General features: G+C 44.8%; 1 protein-coding gene across 1 annotated transcript in view; it reads right to left on the bottom strand.

Annotated features, from left to right (window-relative positions):
* Positions 1 to 3,816: 3,816 nt before the first annotated feature.
* The window catches only part of LOC135546494 (uncharacterized), a 30,082-nt gene continuing 14,779 nt past the window's right edge, over positions 3,817 to 19,119 (bottom strand). The window contains 13 exon segments of the mRNA XM_064974961.1: positions 3,817 to 4,925; positions 4,928 to 4,963; positions 5,075 to 5,280; positions 5,498 to 5,606; positions 5,800 to 5,878; positions 10,653 to 10,814; positions 10,935 to 11,037; positions 11,204 to 11,373; positions 11,628 to 11,744; positions 11,847 to 11,941; positions 14,437 to 14,487; positions 14,623 to 14,736; positions 15,883 to 18,957. Of these exon segments, the coding sequence (XP_064831033.1) occupies positions 4,816 to 4,925; positions 4,928 to 4,963; positions 5,075 to 5,280; positions 5,498 to 5,606; positions 5,800 to 5,878; positions 10,653 to 10,814; positions 10,935 to 11,037; positions 11,204 to 11,373; positions 11,628 to 11,744; positions 11,847 to 11,941; positions 14,437 to 14,487; positions 14,623 to 14,736; positions 15,883 to 18,957 (4,427 nt within the window). The 3' untranslated portion in view covers positions 3,817 to 4,815.

The raw sequence follows: 19,119 nt of genomic DNA on the forward strand, positions 1-19,119 counted from the left end.
ACTCGGCGAGCTGAGATGAGAACAGCGGAGGCTGGTACCCGAGGCTACTCTGAAAAGGAGATAGACCGGTAGCAGACGAAGCGAGTTGTGGGCACTCTGCCCAGGGGAGCTGTTCTGACCAAGACGCAGGGTTACGAAAAGAAAGACTGCGTAAAATGCGACCAACAGTCTATTGGTTTATTTGGCCGTTAGACTGGGGATGAAAGCCGGACGAGACTGACGGAAGCCCCAATCAAACCAAAACTCCTCCAAAATTGAGACGTGAACTGCGGGCCTCTGTCGGAAACGACGTCAGACGGAAGGCCATGAATTCGAGGAAAACATTCTCGATAATGATCTGAGCCGTCTCCTTAGCAGAAGGGAGCTTAGCGAGAGGAATGAAATGAGCCGCCTTAGAGAATCTATCGATAACCGTAAGAATAACTGTCTTCCCCGCTGATGAAGGCAGTCCGGTGATAAAATCTAAAGCGATGTGAGACCACGGTCGAGAGGGAATGGGAAGCGGTTGAGACGGCCGGCAGGAGGAGAGTTCCCAGATTTAGTCTGCACGCAGACCGAACAAGCGGCGATAAATCGACGCGTCACGTTCCCGAGTGGGCCACCAGAAACGCTGGCGAATGGAAGCGCGTACCCGAACGCCGGGGTGGCCGGCTAACTTGGCAGAGTGGGCCCATGAAGAACGGCCGTACGGGAACGAACAGGTTCCTAGGACAAGCTCGCGGCGACGGAATGCTTGCTTTACCTGCCTCTCAATTCCCCAGACAGTCAACCCGACAACACGCCCGTCAGGGAAATCCCCTCGGGGTCGGTGGAGACCTCAGAAGAACTGAAGAGACGAGATAAAGCATCAGGCTTGGTGTTTTTTTGAGCCCGGACGATAAGAAATAACAAACTCGAAACGAGCGAAAAACAGAGCCCAACGAGCCTGACGCGCATTAAGTCGTTTGGCTGAACGGATGTACTCAAGGTTCCTATGGTCAGTCCAAACGACAAAATTTCGCCCCCTCCAACCACTGTCGCCATTCGCCTAGGGCTAGCGGATGGCGAGCAGTTCGCGATTACCAACATCATAGTTACGTTCTGACGGCGATAAGCGATGAGAGAAAAAACAAGGATGGACCTTGCCGTCAGAGAGAGCGCTGAGAAAGAATGGCTCCCACGCCCACCTCTGACGTCAACCTCAACAACAAACTGACTAGAGATGTCAGGTTAACAAGAATAGGTGCGGATGTAAAACGATTCTTAAGAAGATTCCTGGGCGGAAACGGACCACTTAAAGCACGTCTTAACAGAAGTAAGGGCTGTGAGGGGAGCTGCCACATTTGATTAGAAATTAGCGAAGCCCAGAAAGAGCTCGCGCGTGACTTAGAACGGGCCAATCAATGACAGCCTTAGCGGGATCCATCTTAATGCCCTCAGCGGAAATAAAAAGGGACAGAGGCGGCATGAAAAGTGCACTTCTCAGCCTTCACATAAAGACAGTTCTCCAAAAGGCGCTTCGCACGTGCTGAACATGAATCGAGAGAGACGGTGAAAAAATCAGGATATCGTCCATGTAAACGAAAACAAAAATGTTCAGCATGTCTCTTTGTTAACTAGTGCCTGAAAGACAGCTGGAGCGTCAGGCCGAAAGGAAGAACCCGGTACTCAAAGTGCCCTGGAAGCACATCTTCCACTCCACTCCTGATGCGCACGAGATGGTAGGCGTTACGAAGGTCCAATTTGGTGAAAACCTGGCTCCCTGCAGGATCTCGAAGGCTGAAGACATAAGAGGAAGCGGATAACGATTCTTAACTGTTATGTCATTCAGCCCTCGATAATCCACGCATGGGCGCAGGGACCCGTCCTTCTTCTGAACAAAAAAACCCCGCTCCGGCGGGAGAGGAGGAGACTATGGTAATCGAGCGAAACCACAAATAATCCTCGAGAGCCTTACGTTCGGGAGCCGACAGAGAGTATAATCTACCCCGGGGGGAGTATCCCGGAAGGAGATCAATACTACAGTCATACGACCGGTGTGGAGGGAGAGAAGTGGCCTTGGAACGACTGAACACCGTGCGCAGATCGTGATACTCCTCCGGCACCCCTGTCAAATCGCCAGGCTCCTCCTGTGAAGAAGAGACAGAGGAAACAGGAGGGATAGCAGACATTAAACAGGTCACATGACAAGAAACATTCCAGGATAGGATAGTATTACTAGACCAATTAATAGAAGGGTTATGGCGCACTAGCCAGGGATGACCCAAAACAACAGGTGTAAAAGGTGAACGAAAAATTAAAAAAGAAATGGTTTCGCTATGATTACCAGAGACAGTGAGGGTTAAAGGCAGCGTCTCACGCTGAATCTTGGGGAGAGAACTACCATCTAAAGCGAACAAGGCCGTGGGCTCCCTAACTGTCTGAGAGGAATGTCATGTTCCCGAGCCCAGGTCTCGTCCATAAAACAGCCCTCCGCCCCAGAGTCTATCAAGGCACTGCAGGAAGCAGATGAACCGGGCCAGCGGAGATGGACCGGAAAGGTAGTGCGTGATCCAGAAGGAGAGGCCTGGTAGTTGCGCTCACCAGTAGCCCTCCTCTTACTGATGAGCTCTGGCTTTTACTGGACATGAGGTGACAAAATGACCAGCGGAGCCGCAGTAGAGACAGAGGCGATTGGTGATTCTCCGTTCCTTCTCCTTGGCCGAGATGCGGATACCCCCAGCTGCATAGGCTCAGCATCCGAGCCGGCGGAGGAGGGTGGCAGTGATGCGGCAGGTGGCAGTGATGTGGAGAGGGGAGCAACGGAGGTAAGCTCCTTTCCACGAGCTACGAAGATCAAACCGTCGCTCTATGCGAATAAGAGCTAAAGGAGTCCAGACTGGAAGGAACCTCCCGGGAGAGGATCTCATCCTTAACCTCGACGAGGAGACCCTCCAGAAAACGAGCGAGCAAAGCCGGCTGTTCCAGTCACTAGAGGCAGCGAGAGTGCGAAAACTCAATAGAATAATCCGTTATGGATCGATTCCCCTGACATAGGGAAGACAGGGCCCTGGAAGCCTCCTCCCCAAAAACAGAACGGTCAAAAACCCGTATCATCTCCTCCTTAAAGTCCTGATACTGGTTAATACACTCAGCCCTCGCCTCCCAGATTGCCGTGCCCCACTCACGCGCCCGTCCGGTAAGGAGAGAAATGACGTAGGCGTGCGGGCTGCGCTCCTGGAGTAAGTGTTGGGCTGGAGAGAGAACACCACATCACACTGAGTGAGGAATGAGCGGCACTCAGTGGGCTCCCCAGAGTAACACGGCGGGTTGTTGATCCTGGGCTCCGGAGACTCGGAAACCCTGGAAGTGGGCGGTGGATCGAGGTGGAGTTGGTGAACCTGTCTTGTGAGGTCGGAGACTTGGACGGCCAGGGTCTCAACGGCATGTCGAGCAGCAGACAATTCCTCCTCGTGTCTGCCTAGCATCGCTCCCTGGATCTCGACGGCGGAGTGAAAAGGGTCCGGAGCCGCTGGGTCCATTCTTGGTCTGATTCTTCTGTTATGTACTTGAGTGAAGACCCAAAGCGGTTTTAACAGAAAACAGAGTTCTTTAATGAAAAAACAGGAATGGCATAAATCCTCTTCCAACGTAGTCAATGGAACAAAAAGAACGTTAGTATAATGCAGGATGCACCTGCCAGGCAGACTCCGACAGGATAGGACAAGGTGGAAGCAAACGGGACGACAGCTTGCTTCTGGCATCAAAACACAAACAAGAATCAGACACTGAAAGTAGCAGGAACAGAGAGAGAAATAGAGACCTAATCAGAGGGGAAGAGAGAACAGGTGGGGAAAGAGTGAATGAGCTAGTTAGGGGAGATGTAGAACAGCTGAAGAATGAGAGACAGAGAAGGTAACCTAAAAAGACCAGCAGAGAGAGACAGAGTGAAGAGAAAGGACAGGAACAGACATAACAAGACATGACAGGTAGTATATATATATATATATGAGAGGTCCTCAGATACAGTAGGACATAAATTCAATTCCCCTCAATGAAAAATATACAGGTAATGAAACAAGACATTTGGCCAAATGTGTGTGTATATATATTGTCTACCAAAAAGATCCCATTCCAGAATGTTACCAACAGTTTGAAAAGAATGAAAATCAGTCACAGGTTCCCAAACCAGCAATTTCCTGACCATGCATGGTAAAATAATAGTCCTGCTGTTTGTGTGTTGGTCCACCTGGTGGGGCTGCTGATGCAGTGTGCTTAGTGCTTTCTGGCCAAAGTGATCTGGCACACCATGTACAAAGTCACATGTAGTGAGGGCCATTACTCAGGCAGTTATGTTTGAAGAGATGGGTACAGAGTAGACTGTACACCACCCCCACACACAGACAGACCATGGAGCTACTAAAACTTTTCACATCTTCTGGACTAACTATCAATGATCAAAACACTGAATACTCATCATTGCACATTCTTTAATTGTGGTTAATAATGTTAGGATGTACATTCATCATGGAAAATTCTGTCATAACAAATATAAATAATGGAGTGAGTAAACTTGTTGTAATTGAGGATTAAACACCAAAAATAAGTGTGTTTCGGCTGATGATAATAATCATAATATTTGGCTTGTATGATTATCATTAATATAACATAAATGTATTAAAGAGACATATGATCATCAACTTGTTCAGTAGATTTTTACAAGTGCTTCTTCATTCCTATATATTCCAATATAAAATGCATTTGATTAATCTAGATTACACATCACAGTTTATAATATAAAAAGCAACAATGTTATTTGAACTGTGGCAGGTTGAAGACTTTCTCTCAGAGTCGTTCTCATTTTAGCACAGTCTTTGCTGTGGTCAGCATTCTCAGTGGCAGCACATCCTCCACCCATTCGTTTGGAGAGGTCATCATTCGTTCCCATAGAGCTACCTCGTCAGCATTGAGTCCATCCAATTCACCACCGCCCCATAACTTCTGCCTGTATGAAGAGATGGAGAGAATCTAGGCTTAGCCATTGTAATCAATTGAATAAAATGATCGTGTTTCTATGGAGAAATCTAGAAAATGTAATAGAAAAGTCCATTAGTACCTGTGCCAGGCCCCAGTCTTAGACCTCCCAGGAAGTTACTAGCCAACTTGTCACGGTCCCACACGGTTAGCTCCACGCAAGCGTCTTTCAGGTCTTCCTGTCTGAAGCCGTCGTACACCATGGTGTGGTTAAACACCGGCTCCACCGTCCTCCTCAGCACCCGTGTCTTCTGACGACTCTTTCTGCTCGTATCTGGGAGCACGAAGCTACGGAGGAGGTAATCTTACAATATTATTACATATACAACCTACAACTATCCTGAGCAAAGCAAATTTGAAAGGCTGGAAATCGAGGCTAAGGGAATACGTCTTTATGATAGGCCTCCACATCTTCTGTTCTCCCCAGAAACTGTAGTTCTCCTTGATCATATTTAGCCATTCATAAATGTCAAATGTTATTATTTATGGCATGTGTCGTACGTACCACTTGACATATGGGTCGATGGTGGCCCCTCTGATGAGGGGAAGGTTCTTGCAGTCTTTCACCCAAATGTGAACCTCACCTTTGTTAGAGGGGGGGTCCTTGCCTAGGCCTAGGGATCAGAATCAAGCATGATTCAGTGAACGTGTACACTAGCTTCCTATTGCATAAAAGTCATATTTTAATGTAAGGTAACTAGTTAACGAAAGCAACACATTTTTTTGATAAAATATACATTTTCTATATAATAAATTGCTTATAGAGACTGGTGACAGTTAAGACATGTGAGGCGTACAGACTCTTACTGTGGGAGACCTGAGGCAGGAAGCGTATGGCCAGTTTCATCTCCCCTCTGTCATCTGAGGGCTGCAGACTGGACGTGGGCTGAGGAGACCAGGGGAAGAAAGTCAGCACAGAGAGTACCCCAATTTATGACATAGAACCCCAACCTCACTGGACACACTCCAAACCATACTAACACCTCCACAACCTACTGTGTATAGCGGCATACACATGTCATGTCAAACCATACTAACACCTCCACAACCTACTGTGTATAGCGGCATACACATGTCATGTCAAACCATACTAACACCTCCACAACCTACTGTGCATAGCGGCATACACATGTCATGTCAAACCATACTAACACCTCCACAACCTACTGTGTATAGCGGCATACACATGTCATGTCAAACCATACTAACACCTCCACAACCTACTGTGTATAGTGGCATACACATGTCATGTCAAACAATACTAACACCTCCACAACCTACTGTGTATAGCGGGATACACATGTCATGTCAAACAATACTAACACCTCCACAACCTACTGTGTATAGCGGCATACACATGTCATGTCAAACCATACTAACACCTCCACAACCTACTGTGTATAGCGGCATCAAACCATACTAACATGTCATGTCAAACCATACTAACACCTCCACAACCTACTGTGTATAGCGGCATACACATGTCATGTCAAACCATACTAACACCTCCACAACCTACTGTGTATAGCAGCATACACATGTCATGTCAAACCATACTAACACCTCCACAACCTACTGTGTATAGCGGCATACACATGTCATGTCAAACCATACTAACACCTCCACAACCTACTGTGTATAGCAGCATACACATGTCATGTCAAACCATACTAACACCTCCACAACCTACTGTGTATAGCAGCATACACATGTCATGTCAAACCATACTAACACCTCCACAACCTACTGTGTATAGCGGCATACACATGTCATGTCAAACCATACTAACACCTCCACAACCTACTGTGTATAGCGGCATACACATGTCATGTCAAACCATACTAACACCTCCACAACCTACTGTGTATAGCAGCATACACATGTCAAACAATACTAACACCTCCACAACCTACTGTGTATAGCAGCATACACATGTCATGTCAAACAATACTAACACCTCCACAACCTACTGTGTATAGCAGCATACACATGTCATGTCAAACAATACTAACACCTCCACAACCTACTGTGTATAGCGGCATACACATGTCATGTCAAACCATACTAACACCTCCACAACCTACTGTGTATAGCGGCATACACATGTCATGTCAAACAATACTAACACCTCCACAACCTACTGTGTATAGCAGCATACACATGTCAAACAATACTAACACCTCCACAACCTACTGTGTATAGCAGCATACACATGTCATGTCAAACAATACTAACACCTCCACAACCTACTGTGTATAGCAGCATACACATGTCATGTCAAACAATACTAACACCTCCACAACCTACTGTGTATAGCAGCATACACATGTCATGTCAAACAATACTAACACCTCCACAACCTACTGTGTATAGCGGCATACACATGTCATGTCAAACCATACTAACACCTCCACAACCTACTGTGCATAGTGGCATACACATGTCATGTCAAACCATACTAACACCTCCACAACCTACTGTGCATAGCGGCATACACATGTCATGTCAAACAATACTAACACCTCCACAACCTACTGTGTATAGCGACATACACATGTCATGTCAAACCATACCAACACCTCCACAACCTACTGTGTATAGCGGCATACACATGTCATGTCAAACCATACTAACACCTCCACAACCTACTGTGTATAGCGGCATACACATGTCATGTCAAACCATACTAACACCTCCACAACCTACTGTGTATAGCGACATACACATGTCATGTCAAACAATACTAACACCTCCACAACCTACTGTGTATAGAGACATACACATGTCATGTCAAACCATACCAACACCTCCACAACCTACTGTGTATAGCGGCATACACATGTCATGTCAAACCATACTAACACCTCCACAACATAATGTGTATAGCGGCATACACATGTCATGTCAAACAATACTAACACCTCCACAACCTACTGTCTATAGCTGCATACATATGTCATGTCAAACCATACTAACACCTCCACAACCTACTGTGTATAGCGGGATACACATGTCATGTCAAACCATACTAACACCTCCACAACCTACTGTGTATAGCGGCATACACATGTCATGTCAAACAATACTAACACCTCCACAACCTACTGTGTATAGCAGCATACACATGTCATGTCAAACAATACTAACACCTCCACAACCTACTGTGTATAGCGGCATACACATGTCATGTCAAACCATACTAACACCTCCACAACCTACTGTGTATAGCGGCATACACATGTCATGTCAAACAATACTAACACCTCCACAACCTACTGTGTATAGCAGCATACATGTCATGTCAAACAATACTAACACCTCCACAACCTACTGTGTATAGCAGCATACACATGTCATGTCAAACAATACTAACACCTCCACAACCTACTGTGTATAGCAGCATACACATGTCATGTCAAACAATACTAACACCTCCACAACCTACTGTGTATAGCAGCATACACATGTCATGTCAAACAATACTAACACCTCCACAACCTACTGTGTATAGCGGCATACACATGTCATATCAAACCATACTAACACCTCCACAACCTACTGTGCATAGTGGCATACACATGTCATGTCAAACAATACTAACACCTCCACAACCTACTGTGTATAGCGACATACACATGTAATGTCAAACCATACCAACACCTCCACAACCTACTGTGTATAGCGGCATACACATGTCATGTCAAACCATACTAACACCTCCACAACATAATGTGTATAGCGGCATACACATGTCATGTCAAACAATACTAACACCTCCACAACCTACTGTGTATAGCGACATACACATGTCATGTCAAACCATACTAACACCTCCACAACCTACTGTGTATAGCGGCATACACATGTCATGTCAAACAATACTAACACCTCCACAACCTACTGTGTATAGCGGCATACACATGTCATGTCAAACCATACTAACACCTCCACAACATAATGTGTATAGCGGCATACACATGTCATGTCAAACAATACTAACACCTCCACAACCTACTGTGTATAGCGGCATACACATGTCATGTCAAACCATACTAACACCTCCACAACCTACTGTGTATAGCGGCATACACATGTCATGTCAAACAATACTAACACCTCCACAACCTACTGTGTATAGCGGCATACACATGTCATGTCAAACAATACTAACACCTCCACAACATAATGTGTATAGCGGCATACACATGTCATGTCAAACAATACTAACACCTCCACAACCTACTGTGTATAGCGGCATACACATGTCATGTCAAACAATACTAACACCTCCACAACCTACTGTGTATAGCGACATACACATGTCATGTCAAACCATACTAACACCTCCACAACCTACTGTGTATAGCGGCATACACATGTCATGTCAAACAATACTAACACCTCCACAACCTACTGTGTATAGCGGCATACACATGTCATGTCAAACCATACTAACACCTCCACAACCTACTGTGTATAGCGGCATACACATGTCATGTCAAACAATACTAACACCTCCACAACCTACTGTGTATAGCGGCATACACATGTCATGTCAAACCATACTAACACCTCCACAACATAATGTGTATAGCGGCATACACATGTCATGTCAAACAATACTAACACCTCCACAACCTACTGTGTATAGCGGCATACACATGTCATGTCAAACCATACTAACACCTCCACAACCTACTGTGTATAGCGGCATACACATGTCATGTCAAACCATACTAACACCTCCACAACCTACTGTGTATAGCGACATACACATGTCATGTCAAACCATACTAACACCTCCACAACCTACTGTGTATAGCGGGATACACATGTCATGTCAAACAATACTAACACCTCCACAACCTACTGTCTATAGCTGCATACATATGTCATGTCAAACCATACTAACACCTCCACAACCTACTGTGTATAGCGACATACACATGTCATGTCAAACAATACTAACACCTCCACAACCTACTGTGTATAGCGGCATACACATGTCATGTTAAACAATACTAACACCTCCACAACCTACTGTGTATAGCGACATACACATGACATGTCAAACAATACTAACACCTCCACAACCTACTGTGTATAGCGGCATACACATGTCATGTCAAACCATACTAACACCTCCACAACCTACTGTGTATAGCGACATACACATGTCATGTCAAACCATACTAACACCTCCACAACCTACTGTGTATAGCGGCATACACATGTCATGTCAAACCATACTAACACCTCCACAACCTACTGTGTATAGCGGCATACACATGTCATGTCAAACCATACTAACACCTCCACAACCTACTGTGTATAGCGGCATACACATGTCATGTCAAACCATACTAACACCTCCACAACCTACTGTGTATAGCGTCATACACATGTCATGTCAAACCATACTAACACCTCCACAACCTACTGTGTATAGCGGGATACACATGTCATGTCAAACCATACTAACACCTCCACAACCTACTGTGTATAGCAGCATACACATGTCATGTCAAACCATACTAACACGCACTGCCATTGAAATAAATAACAAAAGCAGAGATATGGATTTCAGTTTTGTATTATTGTTTTAGTACAGTGCTGAATGACACCAGTACACAGACAAAGCAGGTGTGTTGTTGTCTCACCCTGGATTTCAGAGCTAAGTAGTTCATCTGGGTGTGGTTAAAGTCCCATTTGGACAGGTCCACATCCACCTCACCCAGGAAACTGTTCCTGCCAAAGGTGTCATGGTGCCAGACGGAGAGAATGAGGGTCTGAGTTCGGAGGTACTCCATACGAAGCCGATACTGATGAAGGAACAGGAGAGAGAGGTTTTGCTAAAAGCACTTTATGTCAGACCTTATGTATGTGTAGATACATTACTCTATTTAACGTAAATCATATAGAGTTTTTAGAAAATCTCTTACTCTGAGGAGCTCGTTGAAAATGGGGTTGACAGTCTTCTTCTTCACAGATGTTTTCCTCTTCCCTAGATTGGCTTTGTCAGGTACCAGGTAACTTTTAACATACCTACAACAAGAAACACAAGAATCATACACACAAAGTACCATGTATTTCAACAGTGTCCAATCAAATATGGAGTAGTAAATAAGAAAGCAAGGCTATATATTCCCAACATTTAGGGACCATAAGGAATCCAATCAGGGGCCTAGTGTAATAGTGGTACTATACTCACGGGTCAGAGCGGCCCCTCTTGGGGTCGACGGCCGCCAGATCTTGGCACTGAGCCACAAAGATGTGGAACTCCCTGAGCTTCTGGACGTAGTTGATGGAAAACTGGATGCTCCCCTGCACCTCCACACCTCCATAGTCGCCACTGTACATTGTCATCACACTGCCACTCAGCTAACACACACACAGAGTTAAAAACGTTTAAACAGTTCACATAAAACCATAGTCATGCAGGCAGTTCTCATTAAAGTCAGGATGTGAAAAACTATCACATTTGTGGTTAACGGGACAATTAAGAGATTTAATAAGACTGTTAATATTGTATAATCATGATAGTTGCCAATAGAAAATGGTTAGGCAGAAAATGTGCATGCTTTGAATGTGAACAGTGGTTGCGTCTTAGCAGGGCATGCGTGAAGTGAACATACAGAGGACACAGATGCCATGCCAGAGGAGCTGCTGAGTTTAGTCATAGATCTGCCCGTGTTCTGCCTGCCACCATGGTAACTGTCCTCAGAGGCGGAGTCAGTGTCTCTGCCATCGCTCTAGAACACAGACAGCAGAGCTAGAATGCCCAGTGCACATACAGACATACAGTGTTCTTTGACCTAAAGCGCTCACATGGAATAAAGCTACAGAGACTTTACCTCATGTTGCAGGAACGAGGGAACAGACTTGCTCATCTTCTTCAAATGCTCAGTGTCAGAGTAGAGGGATGAGGAGGCAGAGGGGAGGGTAGATGCTGAGGGAGGACATAAAGAGAGGTATGAGAGGTTAATTATTCGGCTTGGTACTAAAACCATCAGAAACTTTTACAGATGCACAATTGAGAGCATCCTGTCGGGCTGTATCACAGCCTGGAATGGCAACTGCACCGCCCACAACCGCAGGACTCTCCAGAGGGTGGTGCGGTCTGCCCAACGCATCACCGGGGGCCAGGCCAAAAAGATCATCAAGGACAACAACCACCTGAGCCACTGCCTGTTCACCCCGCTATCATCCAGGTGCTGGGACCGAGAGACTGAAAAACAGCTTCTATCTCAAGGTCATCATACTGTTAAATAGCCATCACTAGGCGGCTTCCACCCAGTTACGTAACCCTGCAGCTTAGAGGCTGCTGCCCTATATACAGTTGAAGTTAGAAGTTTACATACAATTAAGTTGAAGTCATTAAATCTCGTTTTTCAACCACTCTACAAATTTCCTGTTAACAAACTATAGTTTTGGTAAGTCGGTTAGGACATCTACTTTGTGCATGAACCAAGTCATTTTTACAACAATTGTTTACAGACAGATTATTTAAGTTATAATTCACTGTGTCACAATTCCAGTGGGTCTGAAGTTTACATACACTAAGTTGACTGTGCCTTTAAACAGCTTGGAAAATTCCAGAAAATTATGTCATGGCTTTAAAAGCTTCTGATAGGCTAATTGACATCATGTGAGTCAATTGGAGGTGTATAGGTGGATGTATTTCAAGACCTACCTTCAAACTCAGTGCCTCTTTGCTTGACATCATAGGAAAATCAAAAGAAATCAGCAACCAAGACCTCAGAAAAACAATTGTAGACCTCCACAAGTCTGGTTCATCCTTGGGAGCAATTTCCAAATGCCTGAAGGTACCACGTTCATCTGTACAAACAATAGTACTCAAGTATAAACACCATGGGACCACGCAGCCGTCATACCGCTCAGGAAGGAGACGCGTTCTGTCTCCTAGAGATGAACGTACTTTGGTGCGAAAAGTGCAAATCAATCCCAGAACAACAGCAAAGGACCTTGTGAACATTCTGGAGGAAACGGGTACAAAAGTATCTATATCCACAGTAAAACGAGTCCTGAAAGGCCGCTCAGCAAGGAAGAAGCCACTGCTCCAAAACCACCATAAAAAAGTCAGACTATGGTTTGCAACTGCACATGGGGACAAAGATCATACTTTTTGGAGAAATGTCCTTTGGTCTGATGAAACAAAAATAGAACTATTTGGGCCATAATGACCATCGTTATGTTTGGAGGAAAAAGGGGGAGGCTTGCAAGCCGAAGAACACCATCCCAACCTTGAAGCACAGGCTGGCAGCATCATGTTGTGGGGGTGCTTTGCTGCAGGAGGGACTGGTGTACTTCACATAATAGGTGGCATCATGAGGATGGAAAATTATGTGGATATATTGAAGCAACATCTCAAGACATCAGTCGGGAAGTTAAAGCTTGGTCGCAAATGGGTCTTCCAAATGGACAATGACCCCAAGCATACTTCCAAAGTTGTGGCAAAATGGCTTAAGGACAACAAAGTCAAGCTATTGGAGTGGCCATCACAAAGCCCTGACCTCATCCTAAAGAAAATATGTGGGCAGAGCTGAAAAAGCGTGTGCGAGCAAGGAGGCCTACAAACCTGACTCAGTTACACCAGCTCTATCAGGAGGAATGGGCCAAAATTCACCCAACTTATTGTGGGAAGCCTGTGGAAGGCTACCCAAAACGTTTGACCCAAGTTAAACAATTTAAAGGCAATGCTACCAAATACTAATTGAGTGTATGTAAACCTCTGACCCACTGGGAATGTGATGAAAGAAATAAAAGCTGAAATACATCACTCTCTACTATTATTCTGACATTTCACATTCTTAAAATAACGTGGTGATCCTAACGGACCTAAGACTTTTTATGAGGCTTAAATCACAGGATTTGTGAAAAACTGAGTTTAAATGTATTTGGCTAAGGTGTATGTAAACTTCCGACTTCAACTGTACATATACTTGAAATCACTGGCCACTTTAATAATGGAACACTAGTCACTTTAATAATGTTTACATATTTTTGCTTTACTCATCTCATATGTACATACTGTATTATATTCTACTGTATTTTAGTCTATGCCACTCCGACATCGCTCATCCTAATATTTATATATCCTTAATTCCATACTTTTACTTTTAGGTTTGTGTGTATTGTTGTGAAGTGTTAGATATTACTGCACTGTTGGAGCCAGAAACACAAGCATTTCACTGCACCCGCAGTAACATCGGCTAAACATGTGTACGTGACCAATACAATTTGATTTGATTAACCTTATCATAGATCACTTACTGTAGCTATTGAGTTACCCAACAATGCTAGCATTCTACAACATCTAATAAAAAGCCTGTATTCTACATTATATTTGGTATAAACTGTCTAACCCAATATCGAACCAAAGGCAAATAACATTTCTAAGAAAGGTACAAAACAAATCTTAACCATCACTGCTTCGCCTGATGTCATCAAGAGGAGCCATCCTTCTATCTTGTCCTGTAGGGAATGGTGGAAAACAAAGACAACATTACTTTTTCACCCCAAGCTGCAATTATACTGGTACCTGACCCATCCTAACAGCACCCCTATAATGCTTGTATAGTGGTTGAGAAGACAAGGGACATTTCTCACGTGGTGGCATGGATGCTGTGATGTCCTCAAGACTTTTGGCCAGATTTCGTGGGCGGGCCTGAGCTCTCTTCAATGCCTTCTGTACATGGTCCTGATCCTCATCATAATTGTCACCTAAAATATCAGAAATTAGAGAAAGAGTTGCTCATACTGTACATGCAGATGCCTTCAATACAGACCACACATGGACGTGTTAAAAAAAAACATTACATGCGGCCTCTTTACACTGATAATTTACACTGAGGGTACAAAACATTAACCTTCCTAATATTGAGTTGCACCCTCCCCCCCTTTTGCCCTCAGTGCAGCCTCAATTTGTCGAGGCATGGACTCTACAAGTTGTCTAAAGAGTTCCACAGTGATGCTAACCCATGTTGACTCCAAAGCTACCCACAGTTGTGTCAAGTTGGCTGGATGTCCTTTGGGTGGTGGACCATTCTTGATACACATGGGAAACTGTTGATTGTGAAAAACCCAGCAGCATTGCAACCTGGCACCTACTACCATACCCCGTTCAAAGGAACTTAAAAATATTTTATCTTGTCGATTCACCCTCTGAATGGTACAAGTATACAATCCATGTCTCAATTGTCTCGAGGTTTAACAATCATTTTTTAACCTGTCTCCTTCCCTTCATCTACACTAATTGAAGTGGATTTAATAAGTGACATCAATAAGGGATCAGAGCTTTCATCTGGATTCACCTGGTCAGTCTATGTCATGGAAAGAGCAGGTTTTCATAATGTTTTGTACACTCAGTGTATGTAGTCTGTTCTTTACAAGCTTCTCTAGAGTTTTTAAGATGGAAGAGAAAAATATATTTGAGGTTGTCAAAAATAATTTGTTTTACTGGCTAAATTGTAAATATCATCACTCATAAAAGTAAACTCAAGAATGTTCTAGATCTATCCTGAACTGTAATGCTTAACTCAAACAAAGCTAAACGTGGCTACTTGGCTGTTGGCTCTAATTGACAACCATGTGATGTCAATAAAGTTACAAAAGAGTATCGTTCAACCCACAAATTAAACACAGGCAGCTGATTCCCTGCACACACTCTATTTACACTGACACAGATAGCCAAGGACACTGCATCCTGGATGCTGCCTCATCTACAAAAACATCTACAAGTAGATGACTTCACATGGAACCCAGATAAACAAATACATTTAGTATATTTTCATGAAATGACACAGGTTACATAACACTTGTACTAAGACAACAGGGTGTTATAGTATACAGTAGATCATCAAAACTCACGGTTTGAACTGATCCTGGAGTTAGACCAAGTTTCAGACGTGCTGCTCGATGCTCTCTCAGATGCACTGAATGATGACTCACGTCCTGTGTCAGTGCTGCCCTGGCTTGACCAGAGGGCCAGGGGGCGCTGGGTTATCTTGCTATTCCTCCTGCTGTAGCGCTCCTCTGAGCCCACTAGAGTGCTGGATCTGACAAGCCCACCTCTCAGGTCAAGTTCAGCCCCAGGCGGGCCTTCTGCCTCCTTCTGCTCCTTCCCTGCCAGGGCAAGAGCAGTGTGGACGCTGGTATTCTCTGTGATCCCCAGGTAATGGCGGTAGTCTCTGGGAACAAAGGCCCGAGCGCGAGGTGTCAGAGATTCAGACTCGTCTGATGATTTTGAGGACTTCCTTGAACCAAGAAGTGCTTGCTTGTCAGCACTCTGTCGTCTACCCTGTGTCCTTTTAGCTTGAAAAGGACTAATATCTAGTGTCTTTTTAGGGTACAACAGAGAAGTTTGGTCCTGTTCCTCATTCATGTCTAATGTGAACATACTGGTGGCACGCCGAAGGGAACTTGCACGTCCACTTCCACTTGAGTTTCCAAAACTGTCTTTTCTAGCTTTGTGAGACCAAGATTCCTTTCCTGCGGTGCTTTGGGGCTTCAGGGCCTTTTCCTCTTTGCTGAAGTCCTCTTCTGAGCTCCTTGATACACCAGGGGCTCTTTGCAGCTCTGACTCTACGGTGATTTGAGGTGAGAAGTTGGCTTTAGTGTCAATCATAGCTCCTGATCCCACCGCAACTGATTTAGGCTTTGACTGGTGCACTTTAGCGTCAATCATAGCTCCTGAACCCGCTCCAATCGATTTAGACCTCGACTGGTGCTCTCTGTCTTTGTTCCCCCTGACTAAATATGGAGGGCGAGATGGAGAAGATGGTGAAGATGTTTTCTTAAGCCGGCTCTCATCCAAAGGTGGTCTTGCACTGACCTTTTGTGACCGGCCGGGGGAAGATTTGCTATAGAAATCAGGGTCAACACATTGCTTTAACTCAAGCATTGAGTTCTGGGCATCCATAGGCTCCTTCTTTTTGAGGCTTTTGGGTTCGTCAGAAGAGATCGGCCCTCTGCTATTCGAAGTGGCCTCACCCCAGAAGTTACGAAGATTCTTAAACTGCGAGCGGTTTGCTCCAAGACCTGGGGACGACTTCTCCAGTCTTTGATTCATTGTGAAGACTGTGAAATTCTGTCTTTTTCTGTCAGAGGAAAGGTTGGAATCGCCTTTGTGGTCGCTGTCTGATTCGTTGCAGATTGACCTCAGGTCAAACTCAGACTTGGTAAACCTTTTATTCAGCTTTCCTGGGGCTGATGATGGAATTTGAGTCATGCTGGAGTCCCCTGCTTCTTTTGATTTACCTGTATAAAATATAGGCCTGTTCTTCTCCTGCTCCCAGAAGCACTTGAGCTGCTTTATCTTGTCTGCCTTGCTATCCTGCCGAGGGGGAACCTGCTTCAGAGTGTGTGGGCTATTTCCTTTATCTGTAATGGTGTGGTCTTGTTTTTTACTGGACACACATGACTGCACAAAATCTTCTTTCATTTCGTTACCCTCCTTTGCTTCTTCATTGACATAGCTCTGCTGAGTTTTGGGGGAAAACTGTTCACTTTCTTTTTCAACCTTGTGTCTAGACTGATGGAACTTCTTAGAGTCTGGGCTGGTTGCAGGCTGGAAGAGTAGTTCAGGCAGTGGATTGGGACTGAACGGCATGTCAGGTTGGGGTTTTGTTATGGCAGGTGAGAGCTTCACAGGCTGGGGGTTAACTGTGGGCTGAAGGAGCAGTTCAGGTTGAGGACTAAGTGTGGATGGGGAGAATCTCTGAGGTTCTGGACTGAGTCTGGACTGGGACACCGTGTCAGGCTGAGGATGGAGTCTAGTTAGGAAGACTATTTCTGCCTCTGAGCTTCTTCTGCCTACTGTCATTGGGGATCTTCTGAGATCTTCTTCTGTTAATGTCAAATCATCCTCTTCACTTTGAGCCCCATGAGTGTAGCTAACATCCAAGGTTGGCAGTGTACATATCTCTATAGAGGGAGCAATAACAACACTCTGTTTGGGTGTGTATACCTCCTGTTTGTAAGGGCTAACACTCGGCTGAACACTTCTCACATTTTGACTAGCAGAGTTTTGTTGAGTATCTAGGCTTAACCGTTCATCCTCTTTTCTATCCACGAGATTCTTCCTGGACGACCCCTCCACACTGTATGACTCTGGGCCAGGAACAGTTCTATGAGACTTATCTGCTAGTTCTCTCTCTTTCTCCATTTGTTGCTGTCCTTTGTCAGTGATTGATCTGCTGATGAGTATCTTGGGCCCGGTGTTGCCCTTCTCCCAGAAGGACTTCAGGTGGGAGATTTTGGGTGGTTGGTTCTCATCTTGGACCTCCTCCTTCTCTTTGACTTCCTGTGTTGTGAACTGTGGTCCAGTAGCTTTGGCTGGAGGGCCACTGACCTTCTTCACATCCTCTTGCCTATATATCACATCGTCTTCTCTATCTAACATCACTTGCTTGAACTCCTTCCTATATGCTGCTCTCAGCCTCTCAGCCTCAGACATGCGTCTCTTGGGCTGGTATGATCTTTCTGTATTCAGAGGTGACTGGTCAGGAGGTTGATTCACAGAGGATTCAGACTGAGATCCATCCTCTACATCTGGTGTTAAACACACTGTCACTCCATCTCCAATACTTTGTATATCCAGGCTGGGGTCAACATGTAGAAGCTTTCTCTTCATCTCTGGAGCTTTCCCCTCCGTCTGCTGAGACCTGCTCTCAAAGGTAGGCCGATCATCTGTATCTGTTTTCGCAGGGCCAATCACGTCTTCCTCCATGTCTGGTTGATCACTTTCAGTCTCCAGCCAGTCATTGCTGTCGGTGCTGCGGCTGAACCACTCTAAGACTTTAGATATGGAGTCGCCCTCTTCCCCTGTGGATTGGGGACTACGGGGGGCTAATTTAGAGGCAGGTTTGTGCCCTAATCGTTTTTTACGAACATGCTTATCAGGCTTATCCCCAGGGTTTTTGAGTTCATGATGCATCCATTGTTCTGAAAAAAGAAAGTTAATGAAAGTGTTATGATGAATGACAAAATAAGCTGAAAAACTCAAGGTTAGACATTTCAACAGTGGCCTAGTAATATCCTTCATCATTTTGAGAATTCCATTGATTGATCACGTTCCTGTATAAACAGTACCCTGAACCCAAGCAC

This window comes from Oncorhynchus masou, chromosome 9 (genome assembly GCF_036934945.1).
Source record: "Oncorhynchus masou masou isolate Uvic2021 chromosome 9, UVic_Omas_1.1, whole genome shotgun sequence".
Taxonomy (NCBI): domain Eukaryota; kingdom Metazoa; phylum Chordata; class Actinopteri; order Salmoniformes; family Salmonidae; genus Oncorhynchus; species Oncorhynchus masou.